General features: G+C 36.5%; 2 protein-coding genes across 2 annotated transcripts in view; one reads left to right on the top strand and one right to left on the bottom strand.

Annotated features, from left to right (window-relative positions):
* Positions 1 to 7,715, bottom strand: part of LOC121327984 (protein CMSS1-like) — a 125,334-nt gene extending 117,619 nt beyond the window's left edge. The window contains exon 1 of the mRNA XM_041272388.1: positions 7,626 to 7,715. Within this exon, the coding sequence (XP_041128322.1) occupies positions 7,626 to 7,677 (52 nt within the window). The 5' untranslated portion in view covers positions 7,678 to 7,715. The remainder of the gene's footprint in view (positions 1 to 7,625) is intronic.
* Positions 7,716 to 8,243: 528 nt separating this feature from the next.
* Positions 8,244 to 14,313, top strand: LOC121328073. Its single transcript, XM_041272552.1, has 7 exons — positions 8,244 to 8,969; positions 9,447 to 9,557; positions 9,892 to 10,014; positions 10,205 to 10,332; positions 10,858 to 11,019; positions 13,073 to 13,299; positions 13,598 to 14,313. Exons 1-7 carry the CDS (start codon positions 8,903 to 8,905, stop codon positions 13,710 to 13,712), a joined length of 933 nt encoding a protein of 310 aa, XP_041128486.1. The 5' UTR covers positions 8,244 to 8,902; the 3' UTR covers positions 13,713 to 14,313.
* Positions 14,314 to 14,646: the final 333 nt, after the last annotated feature.

Genomic DNA, 14,646 nt, shown 5'->3' with positions numbered 1-14,646 from the left:
GTTTGTTTTCATTGTACTCAGGTGCACACTGTGTAGAAGTACCCTTCACTGATATTTACAAATGTTAAAAAAAAAAAAAAAAAAAACCTGTATCAGAACAGTAATGTTGGTATTGAGGGTTTTAAAAGAGTGATTCTAGATTAAAAGGGGAACTGTACTGTAATAACAAGGCTCTCTAAATGCTCTGTATCCAATTTTGTTAAAAAGTCAAGCGTTTGGCCAGTATTTCAATTTTTTTGTCAGGTTTCTGGCACGTCTGTATGCTGAATGCAAAGCGCTCAGGTGCAAAAACAACAAAAGGTATTTTTGGGTGGCTAAACCTTTAAATCAACAAAGAGCGGCCACAACAAAACAATGGCTACATAGCATAGGAACGGGACAAACGACAGGGTGTTACACAAAGCGCGACGGAAGAGAGCTCCAATACATTCAACGTTAATTTGTTTTAATGGCTTTTATACGATATACTGCTCAAGGAGAGGCTGAAAATGCGTCAAAAGCTTTTTCTATAAATAACTCTCTTGAAGTAGGAAAGTTATTTTTTATGAGAAAGGGTTAACAATTAATTATAAAATAATAGATTACAACCCTATATGACCCTTCAATAATGTTCCCAAAGCCTTGGGAAAATGTTTTGATCACTGTAAAACTGATCTGCATACTGTAGTTAAAGTAGTGGATACCTGTATCTAAAATTAAACAAATCATTACAGTAAAGGGCTATTCACGCTGTGTTTTTTACACCCAACGTTTCCCTGCTATTTTTGCATTCAGACTTGCACGTCAAACGTCACAGGCAAGAATATCTTGTTCTTTATGATAATCAGCACAAGAAATATCTTAATAAAGAATAAACAAAGAAATTAAGGGAAAATATGAGGAAATCAGAAAGTAAGCGCTATTGGTATGTTAACATAAACAGTGTTTTTGATTACAGGTTTTTGTTAAATGTCCGAGTATAGCTTCTAGAAAGTGCATGCCATGAGACACCACGCCCCATTATTACATATATCCCACACACATTTGAGATACCCATCCTATAGCTGTATGCTATGGTTGGGAAGGAGTCGCCGGTAATAAGGTATCTGTGAGAAATACAAAAAAATAAAAATAAAACATCAGAATGTATGGTAATGATTGCGTTTGGTAGTCCTATCTGTATTTTTGTTTAAACAATAACATTGTTTGAGATTATCTGTTACCAATGCAGAGGTCGATCTGTCACATGCTCCCTTTTTATTCGCACAGGTTGCCAACTCGCACTACACACACCCAACCTATCGGGCCTGCCCGCACAATATATATTTCACTTCTTTTTTTTTCGCAGTGATTATGCTCAAGTGTGAAAGGTAGTATTCAATTCCACAAGTTCGATTTTTTTACCCTACAAAACGCAGCGAATACATGTTATAGCGTGAATAGCCCTTACGTCGTTAAGAAAATTAAAGGTTTGCTTCACGAAAAGTAACGCACTTTTAGACCGGCACATAGCGCTTCTTTAATTATATGCATCACAGCATTAACAATTATACAATTTCAAAACTGAAGCTGCAAGTTGGCGGAATATATGTATAAGCGCTATCTTCAGGACTAAAAGCACTTTACTTTTAAACAAACCACTGTTTCGCCCTGTAAAGGAATCCTTTAATTTTTATAGAGACTTTTCTGTAATTATTGGTTTAACTAATTCTAGACAGAGGTACCCACAAAACCAAACACTTCCGAATTCTGACATGTATCAAAATACGATCATAGGTTACATTTGTAAATATGTGTGAAAAATTATATTTTTGACAATAGTTTTGTGGCAACTAGGGTTATTTCACATTTATAAATTATACATGTTTAAATGTCTTTTAACATTATTGAACAATTATAAGTGTTTGTATTTTAATTAATTAATTATCTGCCTCAGTGTTCTGTTGTGGCAAACAGGTGCAGTCTCAGCGACTGATGTGTTCACAGTAGAGCAAAAAACAGACAAAGCCATCGCAGAGCCCCCTTACAGCAGGCCACTAGGACATGGGATGATTGTGTTTACACTGCAAAAAAAAAAAAAAAAAGAGAAAAAAAGGCCAAAGCCACCTTAAAGCTGGATTAAGAGTGGCTATCTTAAACAGAGTATCTGTCACACTATATGTGTTTACTTACTACAATTTAATACCAAATAAAAACGTTGTACAATCCTATTTTAAATTAAGACAAAAACAGAAACTTTATTGTGTATACATCCGTAGGTAATATAGTCCCAAATTTAATTTAATTAAATGTATTGTTCGCTTATTCAAAATAAATTGCACATGGGCGTGTATTGTGAATTTCTGCATCGAAAGTGGAATCATACTAGAAACTACAGGACTGAACGCACGCTGATGATGGGCGGAGTTTTAAATGACAGAGGAAGTATGGGGAGCAGCTGCCATGGATGCTGAAACTGTATCTTCAGGTGAGTTCAAGTCCGTTTTCATCCTTTCGGATCTCTAAAGATGTTTTTGTTAGTTGTCGGACACCCTCATGTTCAAGTTGTATCAGATTAAGTTGAAGATCAAACCAGACTTTACTCACCAATACGACCGTGGTGTCAGGGGACAGTGCCTCAGTTTCCCGCAGACACTTCAAATCCAGGCTGAAAATTCAGCAGGTGGTGTCTGTTGTCTTTACCTGCTTTTCTAAACGTTTTCATGACTCACAGGAATACATTCTTGTTGGTTTTAAAGTTGCTGTCACCAGAGATGTTAAAACTTCTACTGTTAAAATATGTATTTAGTCCAGCTATGTGTTATAAAACTACTGAATACTGGTCTCCAGTTGAACTTCTTGCACTGGCATAAAATTCCTTTATGTTGTTGAGATTTTTTTTTGACTCATTTCCTTAAATGAATGTCCATATTATTTTTAACAGCCTGTACTGTAGTTTGTTTCAGTGTTTTTTTCAATCTTTGTTTTCTTCTATTTCATTTAGTTGTTCCTCATCTATTGTTATGTGTCTACTCTTGACAGTTGCTGGTGCACTTATGTTATTTGTATTTTTTTTTCAGGTGGACTGCTATCTTCACTCAGGAAGATGGTGTTGCACCAGTTATCTGGAGTTTCATCCCCAAACATATTACAAGAAATAGGTGGAATGTCACTCATTTTTGGCTGGGTGGTTTTGTAACTAATAACAAATAAAATGGCAGTTTGTCATGAAATTTAGAATGCAACTGTGCATAGTGATTTATTCAGTGTGAAATGGCACATTAGTATGGAAACCATGGTATATGCTATATATGCATGGTCATGTGATGCTGTTTAACCAATTAGAGGTTGTTATTTTTACAAGCCATTGACTGCTTGTTAACAACCCACAAGAGCACACCCTACTGGTCGGAGAGTGGCGAGTGCGCTGGAGTGAACAGAAGAACTCCCTGTACTTTTCCATCCAGCGAAGTTACCCGCAGTTATGCTGGGGCCACTCCACCTTTCATCTAGAGCAGAGGTGCCCAATCCTGGTCCTGAAGGGCCGGAGTCCCTCGTGGCTTTTGTTGCAATTGTGCTGTAAATTATTTAATCGGACCAACCAAGAACTCATTTGAAGGTTAATTGGTCCAACTAATCAATTTGGTGTACATCTGCCCTCCAGGACCAGGATTGAGCACCCCCGATCTAGAGTGTTCCGATCCCCAGACTGAGGCACCTGGGCTGAGGGATTTCCACACAGCTGTCATTCTGGAGTCCGTTCTGGATTGCTTGGAACAGGCACTGCCTCCCTCCAGCTCTCCTATAAAAGGAGCCTAGAGCTGGATTCTGGGGTCGGACTGATGAAAGGAGAACAGTGAAGAGAGAAAGAGCCAAAGAGAGAAAGAGCTAAAAAACAAGAGAAAGCAGACTTGTAGAAGCGTGAGCTGTGTCGAACAGCAGCCTTGTTAACCCGATTAAGACTAAAATAATAATATTAGCCTTGAAACCTTGTCTTGCGTCCTTCTTGACAATAACAGAATAACAGAATAATAGATGGGCTTCAGTGAGTTACAGCAAGATAAATCCCGTCTAAGGGTTTCTGTGACCTTTAGTCTTGTAATTTATAAACTTACAGAAACCAGAAATGGAATTGTTTTCCTGCAACTCACTGAACAGGCCCATCTATTCTTTTTTATAATACATGGATACCCTTGTGATGCTATTAAAGAAGACGAGGTTCAGCAGTGCAGTTGCAGGGCTCGCAAAATCGCTAGCCCTACGTTCCGGGACAACCAAAAAAGTTTAGAGGGATCAATGTTTTTCATTGGTAATGCTTGAGTGATTTCCGGGGTGATGTACACGTAAACATTGCTTGTGACCAAATCCCGCCAGGATTGCCCCGTGTAACACCCCTGACACTCAAGCAATCCTATCTAGTCAGCGCACTGGTATATTTCATGTGACTGTCTGCTCAGTGAAACAAAGTGTGAAGTGAACACTACGACGTCAAAGTATATACTTTTATATTGAAGACTATGATTTTTTTTAAACAAAGTTACAGACTGGAATTACAAGCAACTGTACTCTGCTCACCATGATTCACATTTGTTATCTTGTTGTTACCTTTATTAAATCGTTAACATTACTTCCCAACCCAGGAAAGTACGATTAAAAAAAAAAAAACTGCTACTGATGTTGGCTCGTACAGGTCTATGCAACCGGCAACATATATATATATATATATATATATATATATATATATATATATATATATATATATATATATATATATATATTAAATAAGGAATCAAGATTTCAATAAACATTTGCAATTGAAACAAAACTGAAACTTTGATGCATTTTTTTTTTTTTTTTTTTTTTGGTGGGGATGTGGGGGTGGGGTTGTACTGTGTTCTTCAATGAATAGGATATAGACAGAATTCGGCTGGATGCAGCATGCCACAAATACATACTGTACTTGTAATTCTACTTGTATTCACAATCTCATTGCTATTATTATTATTAGTGCTAGTAGTGACAAATACTGTAATAATAAAGAAAATCAAAGAGTAAAACAGTACTAATATTAATAAATTTAGCTAATGCCTTTATCCAAGGTAACTTCCTTAACTTATATTGTTTGTTTTGGATTGTCCTTTCACTATAGCGAACAAAAGGCTTTGGACTCAAACAGGGTTGTTATAGTGAGGGTGTACTGTATCTAGAATTTGATTAATATGCTTACATGCTTAATACACAACATTTTAATAGATAATCTGTGCACATTTGTTATTTCATTTTTGTTATTTTAAACCACCCATAGTGTTCAACATTTAACAGAGGGTATAAAGAAGTTTGGATCAGAATCCAATATCATCCCTTACAAAAAATTAACATACTGCAAGTATACTAGTGCCAGAATTGGCTGGTTTTAGTATACTATTGGTACCATTATACTATCCTTGTTTAGCACAAGTATACATGCAGTATACAACTTTGTATTTTCTTTTTGTAAGTAACACAACGTAGTTCTCAAATATTGGACATTTCTTAGATTGTATGTTACTCCTCTTTTGCATACCTGCATTGTCTCTTGCTAGATATGCACTTCCAGATTCTGACAAATACTTTTAGAAAACCAGCAGCAACTTATGCTCTAGATCAAAAAGCTATAACGCTCTGTGGCTGCCCGCCTATGTGGATAAATATAAAAAAACTAGTAGAAACTAACTAAAACACAAGTCTGGGAAAAACAAATGGAAATCTGGATAAAGTATGGAATTTTGATGTTGAAAAAGTATATGAACCCTGAGATACCGTACCTATATTGAGTACAGTGTACTTTGTACAAATCACAGTCCAAAGGTCAATTATGGCCAACTTGACATTTTTTGGGACAACCAAATGTCGACAATGGACTGCCTGAAAGGCAAGTACCATTACCAAAATTTTGCGAGCCCTGAGCTGGGTTTTTTTAAATGTAGTGTTTCAGTGCTGTGCAGGCGTTCTGTGTCGTTATCCATTAGTGCTTCAGCTTTATTTGGATGATTGCCTTTACCTTGTTTAAATTTCCTGTTCCTCCGAGATACAAATGTACCAGCTTTTTTTTATTTTTTATTAACGTATTCTCGTTTTGTTGATCAGTAATGAACATTTCTGTACTGTGGGTGTTCGAGTGATTGAAAACGAGACATTTTGTGTCTGAATTGAAAGTGAAGGTCTTGAGGAGTCAAATGGATGAAAGTTCAAGTATATTTTCCTCTAGGGGAATTAATTAATTACTATTAATTAACCCCCCCCCCCCCCCCCCCCCCCCCCCCCCCCCTCTGGATGCAAATATAGCCTTCATCCGTGTATTTTATATTTCATTTATACATCTATATCTAAAAGCAAAGCAAACAAGACAAGCTATGGTAATGTAAAACATTTACTCATAAAACAGTTTTAGATACTGTGATGCACACTGTTTTTAAATCTGTGATCTACAGTTGCTTTTGTGCATTTCCACTTGCAAGTGAACTGTGACATTAGGGACTTATGGAGCACTACATTCTGCAATTTTGATACTGACTTTGGATACTGTCGTAACTGTGGAAAGTTTTTTTTTTTATTTATTTATTATTTTTTACTTATTATTTTATCGTTTGCTAAATTACATTGTCTTTTATGTTTTACCAGTTCTGTGTATGGGTAAACTTTTGATTTAAAATTTGCTGTTGGGCCTTTAATGGGAAATTTTACATACTGCTACAATACTAACCAGATTTAAAAGTATGTACTGTATTACAGTTAACGTGTCCTCTCTTTGGCAAGTGATATTTTCACAACCACATCATTCTGAATTAAAATACTTATGTTGAAAATACAGTACTGTAATACCAACAACACCAGGACATCTAAATGCAAGCCTACTTATTTTAAAACAAAGTCCTTTCAGCTATGTATTTTTGACATTGTATGTTTTTTGTGTGCCCTGAAAAACTGACATGGGTTTGAAACAGGCCAAAATGAAATAATCAGATACGGGCACACTCGTTTAACAGCTACTGAAGTCACAATTTGATAATGTCGGATATGTGAGTGCTGACTGTATTGTGAATTGTAATTACAGAATAGTTTACTACAGTAGAGATGCTTTCAGGTCATTGGAGATATTTAAGTAATAAACAAAACTCTCAAACCAACTGTAGCAAACACACGTGGCTGGCTGTGTTTGAATTTTCAAACATACCAGCTGTGTGCGTTTCGCATCGTGTGATTATTCACACTGGCAGTAAAATAACACCTTTGCTTGATATAAAGCTGTCTAAAACGTTGCAGTAATAGGAAGGACCTCAACACTGTTAAATGCAAATTTTATCTTGAAATACTATAACCCTGAATTACACATTCACGTTAATAAAATACAATTAAAACAGTAACTAACTAGAAGAACTACAAGAACTGGAAGAATTAAAAAACGAGAACATCTAGTAGAGACTTATTGACAATATTTGGATTCAGAAATGAGTACAAGCACTGATATTTTAGCACTTGTGCCTCTGCATTGCCTACTGCCAGTAGCACATCGTGGGTGAAACAGACAGCATATGCATACTAAATTGAATCCCGTCATGCCGTCAAATAGACAAGTGTATATCTTGAAAATGTAAAAAAAAATAATAAAAAAACACCAGCAGAAATACCTGAATTATTGCCGCTGTGTTTCCACCACTCGTCACCCAGCTCGTCTCCCATCTTCAATCCAAAACTACCGCTGACGCTGATCTGCACACAACTAAACTTTTCACAATGGCAGATTCGAGTCATACAAAAAGCGTACAGTACTTTAAAAATGGCAACAGTTCACTGTTTTTTATTTATTTGTTTATTTTTTGACGTCCATGAAATCTATTCAAATATTGTTATTTTTTTCTAGAGGTTTTTGTTTTATGAAAACAAAGTTTCTTGAAAATGCAGGTGCTGAATAGAATTCTAGTAAATAGGCTGCTTAAATTAAAGAGCCACACGTGGGTACGGACACGCATCGCGATCTCCAGCACCAGTAGTGTATTGTTTTTTTATTATAAAATTGTATTATAAAATATAATCTATTGGTAAATAAATAAGCGAGTAAAAATAAGTACACAAACTTTACGGGATGTGGGGGAAATACAGATATTAAAATATACAGTAAGTGCAGTGAATTACAACATTTTTGTTGCACATAAATTGAATTATTCCCATGAAACCAGCATGGCTGGGTTGAAATACAGAATGTGAAACTGATTTAAAGGAAATCTAAAGTATATGCATATACTATATTATTGTATGGGGTATAATAGCATTTTGAGAGTAAAATCGCTGGCGCTTGTTTTCGTTTTGTCCAACAGCGGGGACGATCCCTGTGTTATCCAATAAGATTCCAAGAGGTCAGCAAGGTTAACCAATCAGACTCACGTAGGTTGAACGTGGAACCCAATCAAGTTTAAGAAAATGTGAGACACCGCCCGCGCGGCAAATTTATTTTGCTTTTTAAAGGTACAGCTGTAGTTCAGCACTTTTGTACAAAGCTACGTGTAGTTAGGAAGTAGGAATTGAGCAGGGATAAAAATAAATAAATAAATAAATAAATAAACCAACCAACCAACCTATAAACCTATAATGAGGGAATAATATCTGTCAGATTTTTTTGTTTTTTTAAAAGCTACATAGTTACAGATTAACGTTTCTAAGTAAGTACATTATTTAGAATTAAAGTAGAAAGTTCTGATACAGACAGAAAAATAGAAAAGGCGGACTTTTTACGAGGGAACCGTTTTACATGGTTTGAACAAAATAGTGTTAAGTGTTCCTTAAAAAGACTTAATCTTTTACCTCGTTTACCTGAAATCCAAGCAAATTAAACAAAAAGAGATCTTCCTGCACTGTCTGTACCCTTAATAGATTCCTGCTCAGTTAAGTTTGTGAATTTATACGTAACATGTCTATATACTGTCAGGAGAGACGAGTTCTCGTGGAAATTCCTACTCCTCAGCCAAAAACTTCAGGTAAGAACAAATAAATAAAATGTTTAAGATGGCTCAGTGAAACAGTAAAAATACAATTAAGTACCTCACGTTTCATTGATTCAGATTAGCGGTGCTTTGGGGGAGGGGTGGTTTGTCTGTAATGTAATGTAACATTTTCAAAATACCGTGTTTATAAAACGTTTAAACAAAATTACTTACAAGTAGAAAGTTCAGAGGACTATCGATTAAGCTGATTATAGTATAGTATAGATTTTGTAAATGTTAAATATGATGCTTTGCGAAATTTAAAGTCTTGGCGGGTAGGGGTGACTGGATGATCATTGTCTTTGCGTTTTCCCTCCAGACGGGATAAGAGTAACTTGTGATCTTAAGTTTTAAACTTTTAAACTTCCACTTAAGTAATGTTGGTTTTTAGCAAATGCTGCTCACTTGTAATTCACATAGTACATTTTTTTTGTTATTTATTTATTTACTGTGTATTTCTCCCCTCCCCAGCTGGTTTAAGGAGGTCTTATTTGGACACGCTGAGTTACAGGGGGGCATCCACACCCAACCTCAGAAACAACCGCATGCCATCTAACCAAGACCTTTATTCTGAAAGCTCAGGTAATAAATTATCAAAGTCATGGATTTTTAAATACAATGGTGTCTTGGATATAGAAAGCAAAGGTTTTTGCAGTGTTAAAGCACAGAAACTAGCAAACATCCATAGAGCTGATCCATAGAGATTGTCATTGAGAAGCATTCAGTGCATTCTAATTGTTTGTTGTTTTTTTTTTTTTTTTTTAAGCAATCCTAGTAAATTAAATTAATCTTCTACATTGTTGTAGGTGATTTACATGCTAGACAGTGCCCGCTTTCATTTGAAATATGTAGCCTGTGGTTTAGCTTCAGTCAGCAACTGTTCTTTAAACCATTAACCCTCTCTTTATTTTCACAGATAGCAGATTGTCTGATGGCTTTGAATCCTCCCCGCATGTTGGTGATCATTTTGAAAGAAGGCAAAGGCTGGCTTTCTATTCCCCTGTCTCTGAATTCCAAGTTAGCTCCAGCTGTATTACCGGTAAGTGCTGTTACTGTAGAAATTATACTATTTCTCATTTAGAATTGGTCAGAAGAAAATGGTTAGGCTGTGTAGAATGCTACGTCCTTTAAACTCCTTTGGAATTGCACCTGCTATATAAGTACTTGAACTTTATATTTCTGTAGTTTCTTACAATTTATTTCTCATCCTCCTCACTTATGAATCTCAGAACCCTCTTTGAAGAAACAAAGGATTATCAACAAGGAAGAAGTGGGACTGCAGTTTCAATTGGAGGCTGTCTCCCAGCAGCAGCAGCAGCTTGTGGAACTAGTCAACTCCCTGGTGATACTGGAAGAGGTAGGCAAATGTCAGCCCTGTCTCGTGTATCTGCACTGTGAACGCATGGTGGAGGAACAGTTATCAGTTAGTTTGTGAACTACAGGGCAATGTTGGTAACCCCAGCATTGAGGTACTGCTGTATTTCCAGTCTTGTAAACAGATGTGGATTAGGAGTAATTAATTTACAGTGAGCTGGTGTGGATAGTGTTCCTTTTATTTAAAACCAAGATGCTGCTTTTAAAAAACAAAACAAAAAATAAATTAATGCACTCTTAAATAATTACACATTTTCTACAACTCTGTAGTTTTTTTGGGTGCTTTCTCATTGGTGTTGGTTAGGGTTAGGTTAGGACAAATGGCTTGGTAGGCAAAGGAAGGGGGAGATTATTTTGTGGCTTTGGATTCACTGTAGGTAAAGTGTTGTGTGATTTTGTAAAGCAGTCCATCCCTATTATGTTTCGGTGTTTACCCAAGCATTAACCTGTTAAAACACCAACCTTTCTGAATTTCAATAACCTTTTTTTTTTTTGTTGTTGTTTCAAGCGGGAGCAAAAGACTCTTCCATTCCCAAACCTGAAGTCATTACAAGAGGAATTGCAGCTGAAAAAGACAAATGTATACAGATCTATCCCTTACACTCGGCTGGGTTCAAACAGAGATGCTCACTGTTACAGAAAGGCATGTCCTCAACTATTGGCATTCAAGGTTAGTATTTTATTGGGTGAGGTGTGTGTGTGTATGTATGTATGTATGTATATGTATCTCTCTCTCTCTCTATATATATATATATATATATATATATATATATATATATATATATATATATATATATATATATATATATATATATATATATATATATATAAATAAATAAATAAATTACCCACAGTGGCTTGCAAAAGTATTCAGACCCCTGACCAATTCTCTCCTATTACCGAATTACAAATGGTACATTGAAATTTCGTTCTGTTTGATATTTTATTTTTAAACACTGAAACTCAGAATCAATTTTTGTAAGATGACATTGGTTTTATGTTGGGAAATATTTTTAAGAAAAATAAACTGAAATATCTTGCTTGCATAAGTATTCAACCCCCACACATTTTTTGGTAGAGCCACCTTTCGTTGCAATAACAGCTTGAAGTTTTTTGGGGTAAGTATGTACCAGCTTTGCACAGTGTCGGAGTGATTTTGGCCCATTCTTCTTGACAGATTTGCTCCAGGTTGTTCAGGTTGGTTGGACGTCCAGGTTGTTCAGGTTGGTTGGACGTCCAGGTTGTTCAGGTTGGTTGGACGACGCTTGTGGACCGGAATTTTCAAATAGTGCCACAGATTCTCAATGGGATTGAGATCAGGACTTTGACTGGGCCACTGTAGGACATTCACCTTTTTGTTCTTGAGCCACTCCAATGTTGCTTTGGCCTTGTGCTTGGGATCATAGTCCTGCTGAAAGGTGAATTTCCTCCCAAGCTTCAGTTTTTTAGCAGACTGAAGCAGATTCTCTTGCAGTATTTTCCTGTATTTTGGTCCATCCATTCTTCAATTGTAACAAGATGCCCAGTCCCTGCTGATGACAAGCATCCCCACAGCATGACCACCACCACCATACTTCACTGTAGGGATGGTGAGTCTTGAGGCATGGGCAGTGTTAGGTTTGCGCCACACATAGAGCTTTTTGGCTAAAACTCAAAGCGCTATCTTGGTCTCATTTGACCACAAAAACTTTTCCCACATCGCAGCTGGGTCACTCTTATGCTTTCTGGCAAACTCCAGACGTGCTTTTAGAGCTCTTGGCTCTTGGTTGACTGGTGCACCAATACTCCACTCCCAGCAACTGAACTCTGTAGCTCCTTCAAAGTGATTGTTGGCCCCTCTGTGGCTTCTCTCACAAGTCTCTTTGTTTGAGCGCTGAGTTTTGAGGGACGGCCTTTTCTTGGCAGTGCCTGGGCGGTGTGATGCAGCTTCCATTTCCTGATTATTGATTCAACTGTGCTCACTGGGATATCCAAACACTTGGATGTTATTTTGTACCCTTTCCCTAATCTATGCATTTGTATTACTTTATCACTAACTTCTGTAGAATGCTCTTTGGTCTTCATTTTCCTTCAGATTCATAGCCTTACCAATGATCCTTCAACAGTGGGGTTTGTATCCAGAAAATGTGACAGCAACTTTAATGGTTCACAGGTGGAGGCCAATGGTAAGGTAATTGTGTCCTCGTTAGGGCAATTTCTTTCATCGGTGCAAACTGGGAGCTTCCACAGCACAGGGGTTGAATACTTATGCAAGCAAGATATTTCAGTTTTTCTTAAATATTTCCCAACATAAAACCAATGTCACCTTACAATAATTGATTCTGAGTTTCAGTGTTTAAAAATAAAATATCAAACAACGAAATTTCAATGTACCATTTGTAATTCGGTAATATGAGAGAATTGGTCAGGGGTCTGAATACTTTTGCAAGGCACTGTATATGTATGTGTGTGTGTAGATAGAGTATATGTACACTCAATTCTAACTGAGGGACACAGGTGTCTTTTGTTGGGAGACTTGAGCTTGATGTCTTGAGATATTGTGTAATTACAAGATCGATTGACTTTTGAAGCCTTAAATAGATATTCAGACCGTCCACTCCTAGTTCTGATTGGAACATGGTACTTTTCTTTCTTCTGATAAAGAAAGTTCCTTTGGTAGATTGGCCATTAAACACTGTTGCTGGTATATATTAATCTCATTTTTAAAATGTGTTTTTTCTTAGAAAGCTTGTATTGGATGGGGTGAACTGCTGTTGCAGTGTAATCTGTGGGAATCGGCGCTGGAGTTTGTGCTGAATGCCTGGAGGTTCACAAGTGAGCTTCCCCAGTGGGAGACCAGCAGCCACAACAGATGCAAAGAGCAGTGCTTCAGTGCATTAGCAGCCCAGTGTACAACAGCCTTGCAACAAAGTTCAATTGGAATGAAGAGGGCCATTGAACTAAAGAGAAGGTAAATTACATTTTTGTTCAGAAATCAGATGGATCAAAACATTTCTCTTGGGTGTTCCACCTGAAATTTGTTTTGCATAAATGCTAGTGGCATTTATTTTTATAAATGCCAGATCCTTGCACCATCCTGCAACAACTCTGCTGGTTTTCTGCTCCCACAGCAGTCCTTCAATTCAAAAGCTGTGGGTGGTTGCATTGACTATTGACGCAGATTTTCCAAACTGAGTTTTTTAGATGCCACTTTACATTTTAGATCAATTTGAATATATACTATACTTACAAAACCTATTTTACAACAGGTTAAAAATTGCAAGAACTCACAGTAAGCTGATCATCCCCTGCATTCAAGAACTGGACAGCATTATTGAAAACCTGCAGAGCCGCACTGAAGAAACTGAATCTGTGGTTTACTGACAGACTAAACATGGCAGCTTTTACTGGAGAATCAGAAGTTTGTTTTTTTGGAACTGAAGAGAAAAAAGGGAACAACCTACAAATTAAGACAACTAGCACATCGCCCTAAAGAAAAACCCATTAGATTGAGGTTAAAAGCCAGATGCAAGCTTTACAGATCGTTTACCTTACATAGTTCATATGGGATTTGGTTCACACGTAGATTTCCGTTTTATAACAAAAAAAAAAACGAAACCTAATAAACTATATAATTGAGTCGGTAGTTTTTTTTTTTTTTTGTACTGGTACAGACAGATTTATTTGCACATCCTAATGGAAACACATTTTAGTTTGTCTAGAGAGCAGAAGACTGATGGAGTAACCCACTGCTTTAGTCCTATAGTCTGAGTGGAACAATTTATTAACGGTCTTCCTGGCAAGAATTATTTTTTATATAAATACTGCTGTCCCAGACCGCTGGTAATATATTTATTTTCTTGTGTAGATGTGATCTCTGCATGTTGTTTAGATGGAGACTATTTCTTTCAAACAGCAGTTGGGTCTCTTCATACAGAAATAAATTATTTAATGTTTGGCCTGTCTATGTAGAACAGTGGTGTTGTAGGTGGTTATCTAATCTTAATTTTCATCCATATTTTCTATGGTTAACTCATTTTATATATATATATATATATATATATATATATATATATATATATATATATATATATATATATTAAATCTTGCGGATATACGTCCTAATATAGATTGATCTATTGGCCCACTGTCTTGTGTGGAGTTATCTTTCTTGGCACTACATACAGGTCTGCAGTGTTGAATGCCACATTTTTAAACTGCCTGGTTATTTGAATATATTTTGTATACAGTAAAAATTGACAGTTCTGCCATACTACAGCAATGGAAACTTCAAAAACAAGTGCCTATGTTAGTGTTC

The sequence above is a fragment of the Polyodon spathula genome, chromosome 15 (assembly GCF_017654505.1).
Source record: "Polyodon spathula isolate WHYD16114869_AA chromosome 15, ASM1765450v1, whole genome shotgun sequence".
In the NCBI taxonomy this organism is placed as follows: Eukaryota; Metazoa; Chordata; class Actinopteri; order Acipenseriformes; family Polyodontidae; genus Polyodon; species Polyodon spathula.
The sequence above is the reverse complement of the archived record's forward strand: the minus strand, read 5'-3'. Positions and strand labels throughout refer to the sequence as shown.

Excerpts from the sequence above, each read along its gene's own strand:
- LOC121328073 (XM_041272552.1), top strand. The coding sequence starts at position 8,903 with ATGTCTATATACTGTCAGGAGAGACGAGTTCTCGTGGAAATTCCTACT. Across the intron at positions 9,558-9,891 it reads CCTTTATTCTGAAAGCTCAG|ATAGCAGATTGTCTGATGGC; the intron begins GTAATAAATTAT and ends TTATTTTCACAG. Across the intron at positions 10,015-10,204 it reads TAGCTCCAGCTGTATTACCG|AACCCTCTTTGAAGAAACAA; the intron begins GTAAGTGCTGTT and ends TATGAATCTCAG.